Source organism: Poecilia latipinna, unplaced genomic scaffold (genome assembly GCF_001443285.1).
Source record: "Poecilia latipinna isolate Pla-1442-1.1 unplaced genomic scaffold, P_latipinna-1.0 Scaffold329, whole genome shotgun sequence".
In the NCBI taxonomy this organism is placed as follows: Eukaryota; Metazoa; Chordata; class Actinopteri; order Cyprinodontiformes; family Poeciliidae; genus Poecilia; species Poecilia latipinna.
This window is the reverse complement of record NW_015112945.1, coordinates 231,628-256,116: the sequence shown is the minus strand read 5'-3', so window position 1 is coordinate 256,116 and position 24,489 is coordinate 231,628. Positions and strand designations below refer to the sequence as shown.

Below are 24,489 nucleotides of genomic sequence, written 5' to 3'. Positions count from 1 at the left end.
GGTTTCCTGCAGCAATTACTGACAATTGGTGAACGAATGGGGAGCTGCCTCCAGTTTTAAAGGTAAGGTCTTCCATATGCATTTTTGGTAAAAATCAACTCAAGCTTTTTGTTTATTTTCTGTCCACAGTGGAGGCAGCTGCAGTAACAGAAAGCTGCTTTTAGCTTTACCATCTATTATTTTTCTGAGCTCCAAACTAACCAGCAGCATCTTTGTTTCCTTTGAGCAGCTAAAAAGCTTCTGAAAATCTAGAAGGTTCCTGTGATTCTGTTTCAGGTTTGAACTGGACAAATTTGTTCATGATTTCTTACCAAAAAACAAACGTCAAAAAAAAGTGATCAATGTGTAGAACATAATTGGGTGGCAATTAGTTTCTTACTTTCAGGCGTATCTTTCACTATGCTGTATGTTTTACTATTACTTGGGTGATTTTATTATGAAATATCACTACTCTTGAGTAAAACTTCTAGATACTTGACCCACTTTGAGTGTCTTCACTGAATGAAGAACTAGATTGTTTTAACCAAACATTCACAGACACATGCCTGCAGTTGTTACTGTTTGATAGGTTTAATGTTGAAAGAACTTGACTCGTACAAACAATTATTTTTACCTGATTTTGTAATTACGTTATTTATATGAATCATTTTCATTTTGATCTTTAATATACCCACATTTTCACATAACTTTACATTTTGATCTGTCTGATGACATAATCTTAAATATTAATCGATCGCTCCCTTACTCAGAACGAAATACTTCGTTAGTCTTACTTGAGTGGTTTCTCAGTTTTACTTTTACATGAGTGAAAATATGTTGAAGTAGTGCTACTTTTACTTGAATACTTTGCCCACCTCTGGTGTAAAAATAATGTAATTCAGTCAATAAGTCGTTCAGTCCTATAAATCTGGCTAAGTTTGATTCATTAGTGTGAAAGCTATTCAGTGAGCGTTCATGAAAGCAGACATGAAAGACGCATGAAAGACGCATGCAGAGAAAAACCTGAAGCTGTAGAACGAACAAAGCCTTGGCAAGAAGCAGCAAACTGACCATATCTCCCCATCTGTATCCCGGAGGCAGCGTGTCGTCTCTTTCTCCACACTTCACGACTTTTTCAAAGGTGACATGCTAAGGAACGTGCACCACACAATTACACGTAGCAGAGCCATGCAAGTTTGCGTCAATTATGTGTTTTTTTTTTTTTAAATCAACAATTAACAGGATGATTAAATGCATGCAAAAGCAGTGCCTATGCTGTACCTCTACGACCTCCGGCCCTGTGTAAGCAGGCCGTGAGGGAGCAACAGAATCAGCCGAGGGCAGCATGCTGCTCAGGGTATTGAACGGATCCTCAGCAGGGGCCTGCACAGGCGACACATTCAGCATGCAACAAGCAAGCAACATGCTTCACAAAGCAAACACATGCCCATAGCGCTTCAAAGCACCTTTACCTGTTTGGCTGCTGTCGCTTTTGCTGTCGTGGGAGGAACCTCCACCTGCACCTGCAACGTAGATTGGCATCAGCATCATAAAGAAAACGCATTCTTCCCCCAGACAGTCGATTGCAGTCTGAAGCATATGTTATCTTTCTGGATTGCAAGAAGAGAAATCTACAGACATATTGTTTCCTGGCAGCCTCCGTTGTAGTTTGGATTATGATCGTCTACCTTTGTTTGTGCTGCCTTAGTGTCTTCCTTCTTCGCTTGAGCTGAAACATTTCCAGTCACAGCTGCTGCAGCTGGCTTGGACGTTTTACCGGCGTCGGCTTTGACTGTTGTGGTTGTAGTTGTGCTCTAAAAATGCAAGAGACGCAACTAATTTACAGGTCAAGTTCATGTCCAGTGTGCACATGTAAACTGTGCAATAAACGTGACGAACACACAGGAGGCAGGACAGTGAGTCCCCGACATCCACAGAGAGGAAAAGTCTCCTCCAAGCTTTGTGAGGTCAAAAGACAAGAAAGGAAAGTGATGCAAGGGTGGAAGTAAAACAAAACGAAATGTACACCTCTGCTTGTTATTCAGTTCTTCAGAGTGACTGTGGTTTGCAGGTGAGAGTCATGTTATGGGAGAACAAGCATAGGCATGCTGAGCAAAGAGCTGGAGAGTAAAGATTCCAGGTCACTCATACCGCCCCAGAAGATCAAAGTCAATGTTTAACGGAGGTCAAAGAAACTTAAAAAGAAAATTCCAACAACCATGTCTAAAGATGATGTTTCCAGTTAGAAAGACAGAAACCAAACCATGTAAAACTCTGCAACTCAAAGAAGCAGAAAGAAATGAAGAGAGAAAGGAAAGACGTCCTAAAAGGCATGATGCATCCCAGCTGGTCCGTCCCGAACTGAAAGCGGAGTCTACCTGGGCTGCGTCTTTAGGTTTGGTCTCTGCTGTAGTGGCAGCTGTTCCAGCAGCAGGAGAATGGACTGAGGCTTTGACTTGAGAGCCCAGAGAAGCCTACATACATGTAGCCAAGTTACAACATGAAAACCCAAAGTTTTTAGAGTATCTTCAAGCAAATAAGCAAGTGCATAAGGAAGACCTTGAAGGTGTTAAGGAAAACGGATAAGGAAACTGAAAGAGTTATCAATACAATGCCTTGCAGAAATGTTCCTACTTTTTGTCACCATGTAAACCCAAACTTTAATGTCTTTAATTAGATTTTTTTTCTTTTGATTGACTGACAAAAAGAGGTGCATGAATATGAAACTGAAGGGAGAGAGTATGTTTTTCAAATACAGCAGAAGGTCTATCAATGCATCTGCATCAAACTGTCTTTCCTAAACAGCCCAAGATTACTTGGATTAGATACATAGTGTCTGAGAAAGTCAGTTTCTAAATCTTCCCATCGATTCCCCAACATGATGTTGGTCTGGACTTTGACTAGACCATTTTAGCACATGTAAATATGCTAATCTATACCGTTTCATCAAAGCTGTGGCTGTACGCTTAGGGCCATGCTGCTGGAAGACAAACCTACACTTTAGCTTGTTTTTCTCTGGACTGAAAACCATCTCCAAGGCATGATGCTCTGCGGCTGTCATGTATCTAGGATGTTTCCTGCAAAGGATTCTATTTTGGTCTTCTTGACCAGAGCACCTTCCTCCAAATGTTTGCTCTGTCCCCGACATGCCTCGGAGCAAACAGGACTTCCAAAGGTTTTCTTTCAACATCGGCTTCCTTCCTTAGTATATTGGTCCCAACTGGTGACCGTAACACCAACCAGCTCACTGTTAGTCATCAGCCAATGTGTATAAAGGAAGATTGAGAAAGTTATTCATGATGTAAGCCAGGGAGTGAAGAAGGAGTATGCACATCAAGTAGAAAGTTATGAGAATATGAGTTATGAAGTCCCACTTAAAAAGGAAACGGCGAGTGATAAGCTTCTGACTCCTGTGTGAGATCAGGACGTGCAGCCCAAACCATAAAGAGGAGTAAATGGTGAAGAGATGAAGCCAGTGAACAAGAAATTCCCGTTCCCCTTAATGAGCAGACCGAGTGTTCAGACCAAAAGGAGAAAGCGGTGCAGGACGTTGCACCAAACAGCCCAAAAGTGCCCTTTGACTTTTACTTTGAAGCTCGGCATCCGACTACCTCTGGTTTGGCTTTAGGCGAATCCTTTCCTGCAGTTCCAGCTTTAGCAGCTGCTCCTGCTGTCACATCACTCCCTGCGGCCCCGCCCACTGCCATGGTAACTACCCCGGGCTTTGTGGTCATGGTGGATCCTGAAGGTGCCTTCTGCAATGCACCACGTATGGGGAAGTGGATCAGAAAACGGCAACACTGCTGCCATTCTAATTTTAATTTGAAAAGTTTCAGTTTTCAATACAGAACCAAAGATCTGGTTCCTTCAAAACTTACTTTTGTGTAATATTTACTAGGTTAATGTGCAAGACAACAACCAGAATGTGGATAAAATGTCTCATGTACCCGTCTCTGCTATCTAGGGCATGTTGGGTAGATATCAGTAGTCAATTATCTGAAGTAAAAGCAGTCTTAGTATGGAGAGTCAGGGAATAGACTCAGAGTTAAGCTAACAGGGGCTTTCCACTGAAGCAGTAGTGTCCAAATTTTTACCAAAAGTGTTAAATTCAACAAGTTAAAAATACTAAATACAATACAAAAAAAGCAAATTTTTTAAGCTGAAAAGAATTTTATAGCATTTTTGTCACCTAAATGATGAGGGTCTCACTTATTGACCTTTTTAAAGAGGCAGGCATACAGTTACCTCCATTTCTAAGCCACAGGAAACCATTTTTACATTTGGCAAAAACATTTGCTAAAATAATAAAAGGTCTTCTTAGTGTGTTATACAGGAGATAAAATAAAGATGGAATATGGATTACTGCGCTCATTGAAAATATTGAGTGAATCATTTGAGATCAGTGGGCCACACAAAATGATTCTATGGTCCACAAAAAGCCCGTGGTCCACACTTTGGACACCCTTCCTCCAAAGGAACCAGAGTCATTTTCTGTTCGATACAACAGTAAAACTCGTCAGATTGGTGGAAGATCTCTGGCTACATGCTGGTGCCGGGAATCATGTCAGACAGATCCCAGTGGAAAATAACTCCAATAATAAATGGTCAGAGTTATAACTATTGATGCGGTTATTACAGTCAGATACTGGGAAGAACGAGAGGACAGAGGGCTAGAAGTGGTCACGGTCGGACAGAGATCAGGTGCCAGTCACAGTCGCGCTGCACGACTAACTGGAAAATCTCCATTTCTGCTTAATATTTACCATAGTTCATCTTCGATTAGAGGAGTGCTAAAGTTGTGGTGGTGTGTGTTGGAAAACAACCAGAAGTTTTCTTTCGAGATGAAAGATTTTGGCTAAGACAGCCGATTATAACAAGCCTTCTGACATTCTCATTCTCCACTGACACATGAAGACGTGAAGGGTTTACAATTAGAAATGCTAACTAAAGACAACTTCAACTCTCAGTTTAATATGAAATATAATTTTTGAAAAGAGGTGCTGAGGATAAAAACATTTCTACATATTCCTTCATATCAATAAATGATGAGCTGCCTTGCATTACGTTACTCTTTAACTCAAATTGTCTGACGTGCTGCACTTTGGTCCGTTTTGTAAAAATAGAATCATCCTAAAAGTCAGAACAGGCAGACGCTCCTGAGCCTCAGGTTGAGGGACAAGCAGTAGCACTTATGCTCTGGGATTGTGTAAAACGTCTTCTGCAAGTAAAACAATCAAGTCTGACATGCTTTCTCTGTCACATCATACGGTGGGAACAATTTTCTTCAGCTCTGTAAGGAAGTTGTTCAGGAGAATAAATGGGAAAATGGACAGAGTTAAACACAGGTCAGACAGAAAATCTTAAGTGCAAAACACTGAACGGTAATATTTAAAAAAAAAAAATAAAATTAGTAATTCCTCAAAGACGGGCTGTGAAAATCTAATCCTCTTGAGGTTTGTTTTGGTGTCACCCCTGACATGTTTAGAGTAAGAGAAAGGAAACATTTTCTAACGTTTCTCTGGAAATATGGCAAAGAGCGTCCGCTTTTTACTTAAAGATGTTGTCACAATTCAACACTACCGAGTTCTGGAGCAGGAAAGGAAACAGCAACACAGCTCAATTAAAGGGGTGGGAGTAGAGGAGGTCAGGGTCAGACAGACAGGAAGTCAACAAATGTTTTTTCTCCATTACAAAGGAATGCTAGATACCTCAAACTGTGCGGTGCTCCCAGTAGAGACCTGAGGTGCCGGTTTGGGTGTTGACTGGCTTGACTGCGACTGCAGAGAGGGGGAAAAAAAAAAAAGTCACACATGTGCAGAGAATGCAGGAAAACATCTTAATTATTTGAAGCATTCAGATTTCACAAGAGTTTCTGCATGGTGGAAAAATATGCAGAAACAAATCTGCACTGAGTCAAGATGCAGACAATTCATTTAATAATTCATTTTCAAAGCAGCAGAACTGCAGCATGGCAGTGTGATCATGAACCCAGTCAGAGATGGATGAGTCCAGTGCTACATTCCTGACTGCAGGGTGTTACTGCTGTTTGACAACAGAGTGCAAAGACACTGTATTGTTGTTGCCAATGGTCACCTTGGCAACAGTGAGCAGGCACAGCAATCCATTCTTCAGCTGAGGTGGCACAGTAAAATAAATGCTAATCTAGTGTTTTAGCTTCAAGTGTCCCTCCTGAAACATGTATTTGAAGTGAAGACTGTATTACTTTAACGTGAGATGACTGCAGGCAAAACCTTTTGGGACCAGAATGAAGTTAAAACAGTTTCAAGACAAATAAAGAAATTCTTAGTCCTCAGTGAATGTAATCTGGACTTGGTCGCCACATTCTAAAATAACCCAGTCCGAGCCGTCAAAAGGTTAGATATAAAACCAGCTTCTTGAGTCAAAAGCTAACACACATACGGCACCAGTCATAAGATCACATCCACTCCTCCTGGGCATGTTTTTTTCTTTCTTCTCAGACTCAAGTTTGAATTTGAGTTTTCACCTCATCCAGACACAGTGAGAACGATAATTATTCGCTCAAATAGATACGTACATCGCCACATGCATAAACCCTCACCGATATTTGATTAGATGTCTCTTAGCAACAGGCTTTTGTAGCCAGAAACGAGCTTCTGTCACAAGAGGTCAGAGTTTAACTGGACTGGTTTATTCCTGGCCTCACCGGACCACTGAGGTCAGGAACTCCTCCAAAACCTCAGAGTTACCTTCACTGATTCCAAAACTACTTTTCAGGCTTATTTGGATCAATGACCTGTTGGAAGACCAGACTGTGTTCAAGTTTAAACTATAGCGACACAAACAGCCATCCTCAGATGAAATGACACTGGTTATCATGTTCAAGAATAATCCAGGAATTATCAAGGCTCAAGCCATTTATCCACTGGAAACTGATGGAATACCAGAGCCACTTTCCACAGTGAAGTGAGTTTCAACGTCAACGTACACCGAGAGGGTGATTGAAATATGCAGCGGTCAGTGTAAACCACCCAAAACACACAGAATTTAACAAAAGCAATATATGTAAGGTTTGGGCTTTCAAACCGAAGAGCAACTGCTAAACATGGTGGTGGCAGCATTATGCTATGGGGCTGTTTTGCTGTGTATTTCACAGATTGAACCTACATGACACATTTAGATTTTGAAAATTTTGGAATCAATAAAGCAGACTGACATTAAGCCTCTGCAAAGGTTTTCTCAAAGCTTGGGACTTAATACAATAAAAAATAATTTCATTTAAGAATGAATTCCACGTCTGCAACAAGAAACCAACTAATTTAATGAAATGAACTCAACTATTTCTGATAAGAGGTCTGGTAAAACGTAGGTTTTTGATGGTGATGGCTACAAAAAGCTGATGGTTTGACTGCAACTTGCTGAGGGAGGCTGGGAAAAAGACTTAGTGGAAGTTTATGTATTTAAACTCTGAATCAAAACTGATATGTTTTCCTGACCTAGTTGAAGTTGTATGCTGTATCATTCTATCCTGAAAGAAACAATTGTTCCAATAAATAATTTGAATTATAGTACCATTCGAGTTTCAAGGTGAGAATTGTACATAGGAATACATTGGGTAAGCAGGAAATCTCATGCAGAAGCATTTTACCTTTAGCTTCAAAATGTTTGGGAATGACTTTAATTGGACATTAAATTTTCCAGCTGAGGCTACCTGTAAACTCCATTCGTTCACTGACGGCGTGAAATAACGACTGTAGGAAGTGCTTTCTGCGTTTCGCAGCTTCATGTGAGAAAAAGTGTGCACGATAAATGGTTCGTGCATTCTTCATGTTGGAAGTATGCCACTGTTCAGGTGGAGCAGAGAGTTCAGCAGGACCCAGCCCAGTTCTTTTACATGACATGAATGAAGAGTGGAGAACCTCCACACCTCTGGTGCTGGGTTGGGTTCGCTGGTTCACATCCAGCCCGGCGCTTTGTGTGCTGTTGAAGCATTGTGTATTCAGACTTAACCGAGCCTGCCGGTCAACATACTCCACTTATTTGTTCATAACAGAGTTTATTAATACTGTCTTTGACTAACACATTTTTTTTAAAAATGTTGATGTAGTACGTATTAAAAAGAAAAACATTACAACAATGCACAAAGTGTTGCACCAACTCTTAGTTATCTGCAATCTGCGACTCCTGATTAAGAAATCGTTGCAACTCAGGAGAGTTAGCTGTTGCCTTTCACACAAAAACAAGCCGCAACCCCATCTCTGAATGTGAACTGCACGTTGCTCATTTTGTTTCCACCCAGTGACAAATTGAACGTCCATGTCTAAGCAGATGAAAGGGTGAAAATCCTCAACAATTCAAAGGAATAAAACAAAAAGGGAACTCCATACTTGTCAAGTTATGGTTGTGAAAACAACTAGAACTTCTCTATCCTGTATTTTCCGTCAGACTGTTGGGAGATTGACTGTTTAGAACGAGAAGGAAGTAATATAAAGGAAGAAGTGAGGTCAGAAGCACCCAGGGCATCCCCCCCTCCACCACAGAGGAAGTCACCCTGCCACATTAAACATCTATGTTCCTAGATTAATAGGAGATTTTCAGAAAATGGTGCTGTTAATGTAAATCTATGTACAAATTGAATGTAGATTCAATTCTACGTATAGAATGCTGTAGTTTTGTAAGCATTTGTGTCAGAGCGGTCCACAAAGTGCACAATCAAAGCTAAGAATAGTGGTAATTTCTATGAGGGAGGTATGGCTCTCTGCCCAGGGTGCCATTCTCTCGAGGGTGGCACTAGAAAAAGCTGAATATCCTTCCTTGCGGATTCAATTAAGATTTGAAAGCTGACGTGTAGCGTTAAGAGTAAAATGATAAGGCTATTCATAGCAACTGGCTAATGACGATGAAGCTGTAATCCGTTTCACAGGTTCTGATTTTTGCACTAAACAAAAGCCTCCAGTCTGCAATCCGTCATTTCTGGATCAAAATACATTCGTTTAAAAGTTCAAAACTAGAGTAATCAGCCAGAAAGGGTTTGTTTTTTAACAGATGGTTGTAGCAAGTTCAGGGCTTATTCAGAGCAGTAGGAAAGTAAATGGGAAAAGAGAAACGTGATGATACACAAAAATTATTTTCAATGTGTTTGAATAGAGAGCACCGTAAATTCAGGTAAGTTTACGAACGGGGCAAGTGGTAGTGGGGGGAGGGGAGGAATCAACAAGGAGTTTAATTTCTGGATGCTACTAGCTAAGGTCACAAACTTAAAATCCACAAAGGTGAAAACAAAATACATCTGGCTGTATCTGCAAAGTTAGTGTCCATGTACGATCAGCTTCAGAGCCAGCTTTAACAACATGGAGTACACCTTGATGGCGGCCTCCCCTTGAGGCTAAGTCTGCGTTGCACAAGTACTCCACCTCCTTCAGGTGCCACTGAGAAAAGACATGGACGGCAGCACTGGCATTGCAGCAGGCGGCCAACCAAACAAGCCCCGTGTTAAAAAAATAAAAAAACAAGAAACTGCTGCATTCACATGTAGCATATGCTGATCTGCCAGAATGACGAGGAATTTGAAAAATGAATATCTGCACAAGACAAATAAGATAGGACTAAAACCTATAGGGCAGGGAGGAACTTATCTTTATTTTTAAAGAACTAGAGGCATCAAGTTAAAAAGATTGACAAAAGAAGCTCACCTGTTGATTACAACCTAAATACTTTTCTGCTAGCTGTGACCTTTGACTGCTGCGTTCCTACATTCCTCATGGCTCTCCTACCGCAGCAGCTTAAAGACAAAAAGCTGTCCTTCCACAAGCACACATTGGTAACCGTTTATATGCAGGACACGGCCCCTCAGCAAAATGCACATTCAATTTAAGCAGCTGCAGGTCTCGGATATTTTGCACAGTTAAATGCGACTAGCAAATGAAGTGGGTTGTGTTTGAATTTTGACTCTCCATTTCCTTTGGTCAGGTTCAACTCCAAGATTCACTCACAAACTTTTCTGAGTGTTTTTCTCCCCCAGAAAAGTTTAAACAGTGTCTTGCTTACGACCTGCTTAAACAATCCTCATCAAATCGTACCAGACCTGAACATTGATTTAGCAAGCCCAAAATGACACGAGGTTAGCATCGAATCCCGTCTTTCTGCACAATCGAACATGCCAAACTGGAGACTTATTGATGGGGCAGAGGAAAAGGATCCAACAACGAAGAGAAGGAGAGAAGGATGGGGCGAACGAAAAACGTCTGGAAGCGTTCACTGGCTGAGAAAAACTCAATAATTAAACATAACGCACCAGAGGCGGTTAGTCTGTGCTTTTCCCCTGGCAGATTCAGTCGCTGCTTCATGTTTGTCAGAGGTAATCTTTGGTCAGGAGAGAGTTGAATTGACTGGGTGCGTCTGTCACATTGAGCTTCATTTGTCACCCGGTGACAGAATTGGTACACTGAACCGGGTTTGTTCAGATCCACCCAAGACTGCCACTTTTGACGTTGTGACTGGTACAAACATAAAAGTAGTTTGGGTCCAGGAATAAAACAATATTGCTCCACATCATGAATAAAGTCAACAAATTGATAGAATGTGATAAATTCCAGGTTGTCTGTGTGATATTCAGTGTTTAAAACTTTTTTTATTAATGCAAATTTACACTGAGAGCAGCTGGTGGCATAATAAACTCAGATCTCTCTCACAGCTCATCTCCGGCCACGCTCTCGAGCCTAAAGTTTAGTTCTTCATTTAAGAGGAGATCTCCTCCCACACCGCCACATGTCACCACTTCTTCCTGGGTGATCCTCAAAATAACATCAGGAATCCTCTCACTGAAACGCCACAGATCACTGACTCAAGCAAACGGCCGGATCGTCCTCCATCGCCTCTTTTACAATGAAGGATTTTCACCAACCCGACTTTAAGCTTAAATTATGAGCCAGTAGCAAAGCAGCACCGTGCAACCTTAGAATAATATTGAGCTAAAAGCTACTTTATGTACACAATGTTAATATGATTGATGCACTTCAGCTAGAAACTCTTGATGCACAAACCGTTAAAAAGAAAAAAAAGCCTGGAAATCAAAAATAATTCTGCTTTGATTTGGAGGTCAAACAACCACAACTACCCGGTGCAGCAGAAGCTGAGTGGTAAAGTTGGCAGAGTCGTCACATGACCAGAGAGCAGGAAAAGAGGGCGCCTCATGAAACCTGCAGTCTTCAACATGCACAGGAAGCGACACACTTGAGCTCTGCCCATCATTCATTCTCACACAGCAACAACTGCACAAATATTAGTAACCAGGGTATGGCGTCGCGTTACATTTTGTGTCATTTGTAAACAGGCAGCGCGACATGGATACTTCACCCAACTTCAGTGATAAAAGCTCGGCCCTCCTATGAAAGTTGATGACTAATGCTTTGCCCCACCCGCCACTACAAACAGGGCTGAAAACGACTCCTCGCTAGCTGCTAACTCTGCTTTTAAATAGCAGTGGCAGCTTGTGATGATGTGGATCCCCTAAACAGAGGGAATGACGTAATCTCCGAAAAGGAACGAGACCTTTCCCCCTCCACTGTGCACCTCAGTTTGAACTAAGGTGAACGAATGGGAATATTCTCACTTTAGAGAAGCTGACAAGAGCGAGCAGACAGCTGAGTAAACTCAGGAGTGATGCTGTAAATTAAAAAACCTGCCATACAAGACTCTGAGCGGATGCGATACTGTTCATACTTGCCATTGTTGAAGGGAATACAAGCCTGGAGAAACTCAGGAAAGCCTCTTGCGTTTACGTTACATTTTCTGTTTTATGCCCAGTTTTCCATCTTAATCTGGATTTAAGCAAAAGACGAAATACAGCAAGAGAGCTACTGAAGTTTTTCAGATGTATGTAGGCAGGTTAAAAGTTAGTAAAAAAAAGAGAGAGAGAGAGAGACCCAAGTGTGAAGAGGGCAACTCACCATGTTGCCCTTAGTTCACAGTGAAGAAGGTGGAAGAAATATGTAAAATGTCTTTATGTTACACGTCAATTTTAATCAAAACTACCCAACGTTTTACGACTGAACCACTTGCTGTTTTCCACACAGGACATTTTTTACTGAAGTATCAAAAGAAACATCTATATGAGACTAGAACAACAACATAGGAGCGCATACAAATCCCTTTAGTCAGATTTGACAAACTTATATTGATGAGGATATGGATGCACTCATAACTATTTGATGAGAACAGAATAGTTTTCTGTTCCCCTTATTTTTTATTTTTTTTTATCCAATTTTTAGTGTTACCTGAGACATAACAGCGCCAGCAGCAAGGAAACCTCGCCTTGACGCTTCCCAAAGTCAGTTTCTTTCTAACCTGACGCACAGAAACCGGCTGAACCAAGCTGATCGCTACATCATCTGTGGTCTGAGCCTCAACAATAGCTACAGGACAGTCTGACAGGTATCAGTCTAACAGGAAGCCTCTACAGACAGACAGACTGCCATCAACAGCCACGCAGTAAGTTAGAGATACATACCATAGATCTGACTTTGCGTGTGTATCCTTTAGTTTGCTGGAGATTGTGTCAAGATTGCTCCACTTTCGCTGGTTCAGTTGGTCTGGAAGCACTTTAGCTTACAGTATATGTCAAGCAGACAGCCCATGCACACTCACATGCAAACGTATAAACACGCACAAACACACACACACAGGCAACACACGCCCAGTGACACAAAACTTGCTGCTCCGCCCCTCCTAAAAAAACCAGTACAAGTCTCCGCCTCTTTCCTCCCGCAGCCAGCAAAGCCGGCTCAGGCGGATTGGATGGTTGGACACACAGTGACCCACCCACTGGCTGCTCCCTGCATGACAAACTGAGTTAAACCAGCTTAACCCAGAAAAAATGTCTGGGGCGGGGAGAAACTTTAAAGTCTGATTTTATATTGAGAAAAAAAAAAAAAAAAACAGAAGAGCGTGATGGCTTCTACTTGAAGCGTTAAAGCGGAAGAACACGTGAAGGTTGAAGCAGTGATGAGGCAAACGTGGATGTGCAGAAGCAGTCCTGTTTGGTAGGCTGGGTGTGTCCGATACACTCACTGCTTAGGAATCTAACAGACTTCAACAACAAAGATCGAGTGTGTTGTTATATGTGTCTGAGCAGAGAGGAGAGGGAAAAAAAATAAGTGAGAGAGCAGGAGGAGGGTTTTATCAAAGAGCGTCTAATCCAGGCAGGGAGCAGAGAACATGACAGAATGAAGACCTGAAAAAGTAAAGGTGGTCAGTCGTTCTGCACAAGTAGATCCAGGGTGGAGGAAAAAGAAAAAAAACTCCTGGACAGACGCCAAAACTTATATAAAGTTTTAGAAAAACGAGGCAGAGTGATCCCTCTTCTCTTTGCGGACTCTCACGGTCTGAGCCGCAACAGAATTTACAAGCTGATAGCTTAGTGCGCAGATAACTTACTCCTTATCAACATGGGAAGCGTTTCTAACTCGTAAAGAAGGGCTGGGCTTTCTGAACAGCGCCCTCTTCTGCCTGAAAACTCTCACAGCACTTGGAGGAAAATAAAAGCTTGCACATGCATGATGCCTGCTCCTTACTTTCCACTTCTACTTTCGTAGCTGTAAACGAACCATTTTGTGGTTGTGTGTGTGTTAGTTTAAGGTAGTCCATCATTTTCATTAGCTATAAATATAAATGCTCAGAATTTTTACGAAATACTTGAACTAATTTAATGTTATCCTCTGTTTCTGATTCGTGTTTAGGTCAGCTGATCAGAACGACTCAGTTTCTGTAATCACAGTTACCATCACAGTTTCAATGTGTGTGCTGTTGGATTTGCAAAAGATTTGTATTTTATCATCTCATATTGTGACTTCATATCTTGCTAGTTGAAATTACTTTTGATATCCACATTAGAGTTGCACCATATCAGGAGAAGATGCTGATTCTGATTAATTTGTGTTTCTCTGATGCTAGCCTTAGCATCTACAGACTACACATCAGATGTGAGCGCCAAGTTGATGTGGAGTCCATTAAACTGGCCAAATAAATTATTGATATACAGAATATAAAAGCATGACACTTAATATTTTATATCCTAAGAAATGTTTTGCCCAAACAATCCTTTCTGATTGCAAAAAAAAAAAAATGTGTCGCTCCAATATTTAACTATGTCCAACATCCAATGATGAAACGCCTCACAGACTGCATTACGTACTTGAGAAGTTCGGTGCTGAACGATCGGCAAAATGTCCGGCATCTGTATTGAGTGTGTCTGTGTTGCTGTGGGTGAACATGAGGCTGATACACGTGTTGGTCTGCACAGACTTGTTGTTAAATCCTGTCATTTTAAAATGTTTTCCTCTCTTGCGTCTTCACAGAAGCAGCTTTCCTTTTCTCAGAAACTTATCTGGCAAAAATGTGAGCTCACTTGCTCAAACATCACAAAGAACAACCTGATGATTAAGATTTCGGATTACCACCTTGAGCACAAACGAACCACGATCAGGACTGTGATGTATTAATCATAGCCTTGTATTATTTTTGCCTCGTGCCTGAACGACTCTGTCCTCACTCGTCTAAAAATACTTGTCGCGCACAAAGACATCTGAAGCTCTCCTCTCGCTGTTGAGGACCCTTTCAGAGCAAATCTTTTCCAACAGCTCTGCCCCTGCTGACTCTACAAACACAACAGAGCCTCTGTGCTTTTCTCCGGGGTTTACATCCTACAAACTTTCCTGTCTGTGAGACACAGAGACGACGTACCCACACAGCATTCACATGCCTAACGGAGTAAACCCTGGAAACGCTTGTTTGTTGACAAGCAGTGACCTACCGCGGTACGGAGAGGTCAACCAGTCAGAACTGCGACTTGGAAACTGGACGTTTTCTCTCCTAAAGACGTCGACACGTCAGTCAGCATGTTGGCATGCTTAAAGGCAGCATTTACTATCTTGGAGGTTCAATAAATTTAGATTAGTGAGTAAGCTTGAAAAAACAGGAAGAGGCAAATACATGTCGCAAGTCCACCCTGCAAAAAAAAAACAAAACAAAAAAAAACAGTGAAAAGTGAGAGTCTTTAATTAATTACAAAACATTTAAAGATTTTGACCGTGTGTGATTATGTGTTCAAGGAATACTGTAGTAATTCTGAGTATTTATGAAATGAAATGCAGATTTTTGTTCAACTGAGAAAACGTATCATCAAGCTGTTGGTTGGTGACTCTATGCATTTTTTTAAGTAGTTATTTTTTATGCATTTGATGAACAAATTTGATATTTATTTTTTGACCTGCTGATCACCTGATCAGAGTTGATCAAAAACTATCCAATTCAAATATCTGAATGCATTTCTGATGATTAAGCAAAACCGTGGTGGACATTCGTTTTTCTGAAATTCACCATTTGGCTCAAATCTTTTTCTTTTTAAATCCAGGCAACACACTTTTATTGAACTCGGACCTTACTGTGTCAATATCCCCATGCATCAAAAGTCAGTCTGGTGGAAAGAGCATGGCACTGAACTGATTTAATGCATCAGCACAAATAGAAATAGTGACATTGTGTAACTCTTCTCCACTCATCCATCATTTACATCATTGTCACCCACACTCTCTCTGTCATCCACAGATATCCTTTGCCCTGCTGCCCGTCCATGAACTGCTGCTAAATTTAGCTGCTCACATATTTCAACATGGTCAGTTAACTCTTGCTTCACTCCACGCCAGAAACACACTAACAACAAAACTTAGACTCGTTTGCTACATTGTTGATCAGCTCTAGCACTTCGGCTTTTTACTCTTAACACTTTATAACCGCAAACTTCAACGTATTTCATGTGTTTACTTCAGTTTAATGATATTCAATGTATTTAAAGCATACAAACAGAATGGTTTTGATCAGTGGGCTTCAGTTCTAATTTGACTAAATTGATTCAATCTGATTTAATTTGTGTTATGTTGCAAAGTCAAATGGATGAAAGTTTCCGTCTTCTGATTTCAGACATACCTCAAAAAATTTACGAAGTTTATCCACTCCTAAGGCCTAAAGGCGCTCCACACATTTCAGATTTTTACTTATAAAACATAAAAAAAAAACATTTTCTTTTTCTTTCTATCTCACATTACGTATTACTTTTTGTTTATATATCAGATTTACTATCATATTATCCAGGAAGTGTGAGGCTGCAGATTCTTTATTTCTCAACGCTGCTCTTCAGGACAAACATCACATGGCGAACATCGTCATGGTACATAAACAAACAGAGTTTGGTGCCAGAGGACGACACCTCTGGCGTTTTCTCAGTATGCCTCAGCGGGTTTTATGTAACAACTGAGTCAAGAACAAGCCTGACGAACAGCGACAGGATACATCTGACAGCACCAGTCTGGAGGGGAGCAGTGAAAAACAGCGGCAGTTCTTAAGAACTTAAAGGAAATTAAAGGATTACATTTAGCTGACTTTGGCAGGACCAGATATGTTTGGGTTTATCATAACATTGTGTTTCACTCTCCTGGAACCGCACACGTCCTCCGAGTTCAGTGTTGTGTTCCAGGCTGATTCATCCCGCCAGCGCTGACGATTCTCATCTCCCTTCGGTCCATTTCTCCTTTTACTTTATTTGTATTTTTGATGTTGCTTAGAACCGGCGGCCACACATTGCTTCACAGGTCATGTTTGTGACTTTTGACTATAAGCATAAGGACACGGTGTGATATGATGTCAGTTAAATGCGCATGGCACCAGTTCCTGCTGCCAACCCAGCAGGGCTGCACTGAACTTCCGGTCAGTCTGCAAACTCTCTTCTGTGTAGAGTCTGTTACAGAGGGGAGAAGACTCAATGACAGCTGCTTTCAGTAACAATGAAGGAAGAATGGAGACCTTTTTTTTTTTTGCAAGATATCTGTGCAAAAAGAGAGAGTCAGACAGGTAACAGGAAGGATTAACAAACTTTAAAGTTGCTCTGTTTTATATATATTTTTTAGCTTTATTCACTGTTATAAAACAGCATCTGTTTTGGAAATAAGTTAAGGTAACAATCTCTTTGACACAGGAACCTGTAATATCTTCAGCTTCAGCAGCATGAATCAAACTGCATTTTTTTTTTAATCAAAATGTGATCAAATCAGTTTCAAATCTCTTCAAGAAATTGGCCTCAAGAGTCTGATCTATACCTTCCTACTAAATAGATACTAAAATAAAGTATATTACTTTAAACTAATTTCATATTAATCCAATGAAAATATTTTAAGCAAGTGTAACTGCAACAAAAGGCCAGCATTTGATAAGTAAAAATCAGCTGAAGACGTTAATATGCAATTGATGACCCTCATAACTGGCATTAGCATAGCAATCAGCTAGCTGAGCCAAATTCTTTCTGAACTATTTGAGTAAACAACTATTTGAGTAAACAACACTGAATAAACAACGACAACGTAATTTCCTAGAATAAATCTTACAGATGTCAACTGCATGGTATTAAACAGCTCTGTTTATATCAGGTCTCATGAGAAAATCTGAAGCATTCTCAACAACAGTGTCACGCAACCGAGCTAATCAAAATGCTAAGATAACGACGCTGTGGCGCCCTGACAGAGTCAGGTCAGAATTTGGTAAACTAACGGAGAAATCTGCAGATCTGTAACTGTACAAAGGCTTTGCTGTGCCCACCGACCTTTGTCTGACTTTCTCTTTCAGCTCTTTGGTACTGTGCAGTGTCTATGCTGAAGTACACTGACTTCACTGTCGGCTCTGTGCTGTCCTCTGTATGCAGCAGGAGAAGCTGCAGCTGCACTACAACCGGGACGGACGTGGGTGATTAGAACAAGCTGGAAACATCCTGCTCCCCACATTAGATTAAAAAAAAAGAGCTAACACTGGCCAGACCCCGTTTCTGGGTTGTGAATTCCAACGAAAAGCATCACTGTTCAGAATAAACCCACTAACATCCACACTACATTACTGGATGTGCATAACTGCAGATGTGCACTGCTTGTTCTTACAACTGAGGCTTTGGTCATGGGGTGCCCAAAGTGGGTCCTCGAGAACACCGGCATCCTGCACATTTTAGTTCTCTCCCTTGTGGTCGTAGCAACCTTTTCATCATGTCAGTGTTCCTCTTAGGCCCTCTAATGATCCACCATTTGAAGGGAGAGAACTGAAACATGCAGGATGCCGGTGTTCTCGAGGACCCACTTTGGGCACCACTGCTTTAGTCGGTAACTGGCCAGAGAACCCCAAAAAGAGCTTCACACCACATTCAGTCATTCACCCATTGGAGGTGATAAGCGACAATGGAAGAAGCTGGCCATGCACCGGCACCAACTGGGCCTCTGACCACCACAGAAACAAACCAGGGACTCAAACCGCTGACCCAGCGGTTAACAAGACGAACTCCAACTTCCTGAGCCACGGTCACGACTTTACGGCAACAAGTTACACACAGATCTGTCTTCATGTCTTTGCTCATGCATGCCTCACTCTTCTTTTTGACTTTTATTTGCAAATGACAAACAGCTTTACTGTAAATTCGGCAAAATTATACTTCAGTTCATGCACTCCAAGACAACAAGGACAAAATGAAACATACGTGGCAGTGCAGAGCGCCTGCAAGTCTTTGCTTTCCTTAAAAATTTCTGGATTAATTTACTACATAGATATCAAGTGGGCATTTTGGTAAATAATATGGATCTATTATCCTTACTGTGGGTTTATATTGTTCTAATTAGACTGACATGTGCATCATTCAGAGATGAACGACAAAAAAAAAGCTCGTAGTGGGATTGCGACTTCAGTTTAGTTAATTAGGTGCCGATCAATACAAATCAATTTAGCCCCAACCCGTGTGAACCGAACTTCACACAGATTATCTAGTTCTTATTAATTGTGATTAATTGTGAGCTTGCACATTGCTGCAGAGCATCAGGAGTACATATGACACCTGCAGGTGAGAATAGCTCTCCAGCACCAGGCTTGCAGTCTTCTGTTTGGATCAACTTCAGTGGAGGAGATCTGCACATATCTCCCATCTTCCACACTGATACGCTCTCTGCGCTCAGGCCTCTTCCGCTAATCCATTAGCAAACAAAATCCCCTAACAGCAAACGAGAGCGACCCTGATAACAGGCTGGTGACATCGACGCAGTCTGGGATAAATCACCACGGAGTCACCCCGGCTGTCAGGTTGAGAGCCCAAAGATAACGAGGCTGAGGTTGCAGGGTTCAACCTACATGCAGTTTTACAAGTCGAACACATTTAGGCTTATTGCGGATACACACGCACGTCAGATTGCTTCATCCGATGCTCTAGATAAGCACATGGGAATGCGTTTCAGGGTGGGAAACAGAAATCAAACCCCTTTTTGAAACATTAGCCAAAACCAACCAACTAACTCTCTCTTTTTTTCCTAACAGCATTGGAATGGTTACTACATTTTCATGATAGTTTTTAATGTTTGTTTCTGCTTGAGTTGGACACTGCGGGCCTTGTCTCCGTCTTGGTTGAATATCTCACTCCGAGCAGCACACACACGCACACACACACACACACACACACGCACACGCACGCACATACACTGAACTCAGAGGCAAACCGGGAGCCTTCCACATTCCTGAAGAGAGAGAGAGAGTGAAGTCTGACTCGGGTTGACTCTGAGTTTCCCCTATAAGTCCTTTTGTCCAACAAGCACCAGAAACCAGACGAAGAGCACTGTGAGCTCGTTAAATTAGAAATGTGCTGTTTGAAATTCTGTCCCAAAACAAACCACACGTGGACACATTTAGATTAGTTATAACGGCATAAGCACACAAACACACACGCATACAAAATAAAACACATTTGGCACAGACCTCCTCCACAGACACATCCTGCAGGGCCTGGGCGTCCCGCGGGCCTCGGATCCAGCTCAATATCTGGCCCATGTTCGACCAATCTGTGCGTGTTGTGTGTGTGTGTGTGTTTGTCAGCCTGCGAGTCCTTTCTGTCGGCTTGCAGCATGTTCCCAGCAGGCAGGCAGGAAGCGACAAATGAAAAAAGAGATGGGAGGGGAGAGCGACTGGGAGGTGTGGTTAAGGAGCAGAGAGGGATCAGATGTTGGATAAAGTCGGAGAAGGCAGCGGTGTAACTGTCTCTGGGCTATAAGGGGACGAGAGCTGACCAGGGGCCGCATCAGATCATGTTTGGACGCACACACAAGACCATACGCGCATAGAAAAAAAAAACATTCATATCTTTATGCCATACAATTATTACACCAATGGCATTAACACATGTTCAAACTTCCTACAGGGATACAGTAATAAAAGTTGTACGTTCCCGACGCCCTCGTTGTATCACCACGGAGAGTAAACAAAGAGAAGAAAAAGGCTGAGTGGAGAACTTTGACCTTTTTCTCTACCACCCTGATTTTACGTCTTAAAGATAAAAGCAGGAAGCGATAAAGGTTACACCCTGGATATAGTCGAGGTTTAAGTGAGCAAAATAAAGTCCATGGGAAGAAAGGTTTTTTGTGCTGATATGGGCAGCAGAGCAGTGCAGCGTGCTTTCAACAGCCAGGAATGTAGGGAGTGTTTTTCTGCGAACACACAGATAAACAGGCTTGCAAAGGTTGAAGGCGAGAGAGAGAGTGAGCGTCCTGAATCTTACCCTACTCCTCTTGCTATATGCAAAACAAATAAAAGAAATATCACAACAAATGTGGGGGTTTTTTTAGCTTATGTTTTTTTTAGCTAACATTACATTTACAATTTACAAATTATGCAAGAGTGTAAATTGCAATCTCTGTCATATATCTGCTGCTTTCGTTTCTCCACAACTTTACGTCTCTCTTTAAACAGTTAATGGGTGGGGTGAGCTGGTAAAAAAAAAAAAGAAATCCTTTGATTGAACCACTCTGACACCAGAGCCGTTGGGCTTCTTCAGCCTTTTAGAAGCACACCTCAGCCTAACTTCGAATTAATTTTCTTGACAACCAAACGGTTTCACAACCAGTTTCAACCAGCCTGGAACAACGCACTCGCTTGTGTCTCAATAGCTGAATCATTAAGGCTTCATAAGCAGCAAATCTGCCTCCCTCAAACACACACAATGGGTTTGATGGAAACGAATCAGCATTGTGACGTAAAAACAACAGGGAGCGTCCACTGCCGCCTGCACACGCACACACACACACACACACACACACACACACTCAACAACACACACATATGGGAGTGGGATGCATTTCAGGAACTTTACAAACATGTGGGATGACCTCATCCCTCACTCACCCTTTATTGCGTCACCTAGTGTTGCTCTAGGGTTGAAAGTTGCTCTAAAAGTTGCATTGAAAAATGCCAACTTTGCATTAAATTGTCATTATTTACAAAATCATGCAAAGTCGGCACTTTTAATGGACTTTTAATGCAACTTTTAGAGCAACTTTGCATTAAAAGTGTCATTATTTACCGAATGACACTTCATGACAACAGTCATAAACATTCAAAAAGACTACTTTAATTTCATGACAGGTGTTATGTCATGTTTATGACAGTGTCATGTCAGTCTTAGGCACACCCCTTCAAATAAAGTGTTACCCAATCTGACAGTGAAGAATAATAAGCTTTTTTTTTAAAGACAGATGACTACAGCAGAAGACATGAAATCCAGAGATAATTGATTCAAATGGACACAGTGGCAATTAAAGTTCCAGTTACAGCTTTAGGAAACCGCTCGATTACGTTTGTGATGGTACAGAAATGTTTTTCTCTTGGCTCAATCCCAAGTCACTGAGAAAACCATTATGGGTTTTTCTTTTACCAGTTTTCTCTAATTTGATTTCCCTAGTTTGCATATCTAGAGAAAATCACTTGAGATATATCTGCATTTATTACACAAATAAAAAGAGGGGATTATTCGGGTAGGAAAAAAAAACATACCGACATACCAAGTCTAGTTGCACGAGTGTGCCTTTTCTAAACCCTTTTCCTCCACACCCTGCCGCTATAAAAGTCACGAAAGGTCTTCAGGCTCCTTTACCTGGGAACATACTTCACATGCACTCATGGAAACGATCATACGTGAAACATGGAAGAACAGAGCAACAGCACAGGCTCTTCCACATAGCAAACCCTGGCACGGTCCCGGTCAGACCGGCACGCCTTCTGCTGCATAAAACACCGCAGATAAATGAACCTGCTAGACAAGCTGGTGCACCATGGGAAATGAATGTTTTCTGCTGCAGATGCATCCCAAACAGGTATTTAGATAGAAATCAGCCGAGCTTTATCTGAAAGTTCAGTGAATACAGTTTCATTTCAACACCTGCACGGAAATGAATGTTTTGGATTTTTTTTTTTTTTTCAGCAGGCAACCGTAAAAAAATATAAATACAGTCACTGAGGTATAAATAAGAAACCAGAAGATGCCATCACTGTATCCTAGTTAAATATATAGTGCGGTATATGTAACTGGACTCTGCTGCTAATCTGTGGGTTCCTCTTTATATTTAGAGCCACTCACCCGCTGTAGTTCATACATTTACAAACTGAGCAATGCTTCCGTATGCTGTGAAAAAGTATTTGCACCCTTGCACATTTCTTGTGTTTTCTAATTTTATGACGCTAACATGTCTCAAATCGTCAAAACAAACTTTAATATCAGACAAAGATATGAGCTGAAGAGATAACAAAAAAAAAAAAGCAAATAATGATTTCCATTATTTGGCCTATGTGGAAAAACTAATTGGCTCCTAAACCTAATAAGCGGTTGAGCCACCATTGGCCAGGTTTAACGGGTTAATTTCTCGACTTATGTTGAATTTCTTTACATTGACTGACAGATTGAGGACGTGTTGTGTTTTGAGATTATTTAACCGAATTCGTGCCGTCAGTCGTTGATTCTACAGATCCTGAAGTAATCAGACGCAGGTGTGGCCAGTTGAAAAGTTTTCCAAGGAAGGTGGATAATAATTATAGGTAATTCATGATTTCAGGAGGGGGGGTTGGGGTGGTGGTGATACATTTCTAGCATTGGGCCAGGTTAATGCAACCAAGAAAATGCAACCATTTAAAAACAATTTAAAAACTGTTCTCTGTATTTATATCTGAAAAAAAAAAAAAAAGCACATCAGATTTGATTATCTGAAATCTGTATGTGTGGAATAAAAAAAAAGAAGCAGAAACGGAAGAAGTCTAAAAATAAAACAGGAAACTTAAATAATTAAACAAAAAGCACATCAGATTATTTAGAAAGCGATCATAGGACGCTCAGAGTGTGTTGGCACGGTGAAAGTGAATCCCACATCAAAATAAATGTGGTTTCAGATTTTACTCCTACATCTTACACTTAGTAAAAAGTTCATGAAACTCGTCTTAATCGTTCGCCCTTAAAGCGAATTCATGTGAAAACGTTAACAAGGACGTGGCAGCTGATGTCACTCTGCCTCCTTAAAATGGAGTTGTTCTGTCAGCCATAATCAAATCCAATATCACAAGCTGTCAGCATCACTTTGCTTCAAAACGGCTTCTCGGGCAGAGACTGCAACTACCTAATCCGTTTATTGAATCGTCGTTGTGCTCGTTGTGGCGAAAGGCTTTTAAGACCGAGAGCGCATCTCTATAAAACTGAGAGTCTGTTTCCGAAGTGTAATTGTCCCATTTTGTTTTGCTCTTGCAGTAAACGCTTCTCCCTTTCAGCCCAGGCTGACAACAGAACTCGTTTGATTGTGAATAATGACGCCTTCTTTATCAGCGAAAGGCTTTTTGGTTTTGATCTGGGGTTGATCTGCACAGTTCAGACCCAAAACGGTCTCCTCTCTGCACGACACGAAGGCTGGACAATACCACAGTGTCTATTCTTTAACATCATTGTTTGGACAGATTATTGTGGCAACTCCAGGTATTTGGAAATTGTAGCGAAGAGTGAATCAGACTTGGTTTTCTGTGCTGATGTCTTTTGTTTTTCCCATGATGTCACACAATGAAACAGTGTCTTTGAGGAGTTGCTCAAAAGTATATAACCAGGTGTGCCTCTGTTTAATCGAAAAACTTTAAGCTAATCAGAAAGCTTCCTAAGCGTCCCCATCGTCATCTGGTTTTCCACAAATGATTTAATGGCAAATTAATCTTAGTGTAAACATCTGGATATAAGGAAGTAGTAAAAATACACCTTACTAGTCTTAGCAAGTAGAAATGATTTTGGTCATTCTAACTGACCTAAAACATGAGAAGTTTATTATAAGACACAGAGAAAAAAAAAACTTAATGAAAGTTTGATTTTTTCCAATAAAAGCATTCCAAAGCCTTGAAAGTCTCCAGAAGAAAAATGAGCTAAGAAATAACTTTGTGCAAATCCCAGGCTTACCTGACTGTGACTGTACACAGCAGAGGGAGACAAACACACACACACACACACACACACACACACACACACACACACACACACACACACACCCTTTCATGTTAATATAAAACAACAAGCACTAATCCACGGTGAGTTTCTCATAATTCAGTCTTTGTCTGCTGCTCCCACTTTTGGATTGTATTACTCTAGAGAACACAGCACAATGGTAAGCTATTTAA

The 24,489-nt window shown here is 41.2% G+C and overlaps 1 protein-coding gene across 20 annotated transcripts in view; it reads right to left on the bottom strand.

Moving 5' to 3' along the window:
• The window catches only part of cast (calpastatin), a 48,398-nt gene that overhangs the window by 15,522 nt on the left and 8,387 nt on the right, over positions 1-24,489 (bottom strand). For 6 of the 20 annotated variants that reach the window (XM_015035257.1, XM_015035238.1, XM_015035243.1 and 3 more), the window contains 7 exons: positions 5,688-5,756; positions 3,591-3,734; positions 2,358-2,453; positions 1,668-1,793; positions 1,452-1,502; positions 1,261-1,362; positions 1,051-1,128 (listed from right to left, as the gene is read on the bottom strand). In XM_015035257.1, coding sequence (XP_014890743.1) covers positions 1,051-1,128; positions 1,261-1,362; positions 1,452-1,502; positions 1,668-1,793; positions 2,358-2,453; positions 3,591-3,734; positions 5,688-5,756 — 666 coding nt within the window. Of the gene's footprint in view, positions 1-1,050; positions 1,129-1,260; positions 1,363-1,451; positions 1,503-1,667; positions 1,794-2,357; positions 2,454-3,590; positions 3,735-5,687; positions 5,757-12,466; positions 12,671-19,779; positions 19,919-24,489 lie in introns of those variants that run through there. The other 14 variants (XM_015035248.1, XM_015035250.1, XM_015035251.1 and 11 more) reach the window with 11 other exon arrangements.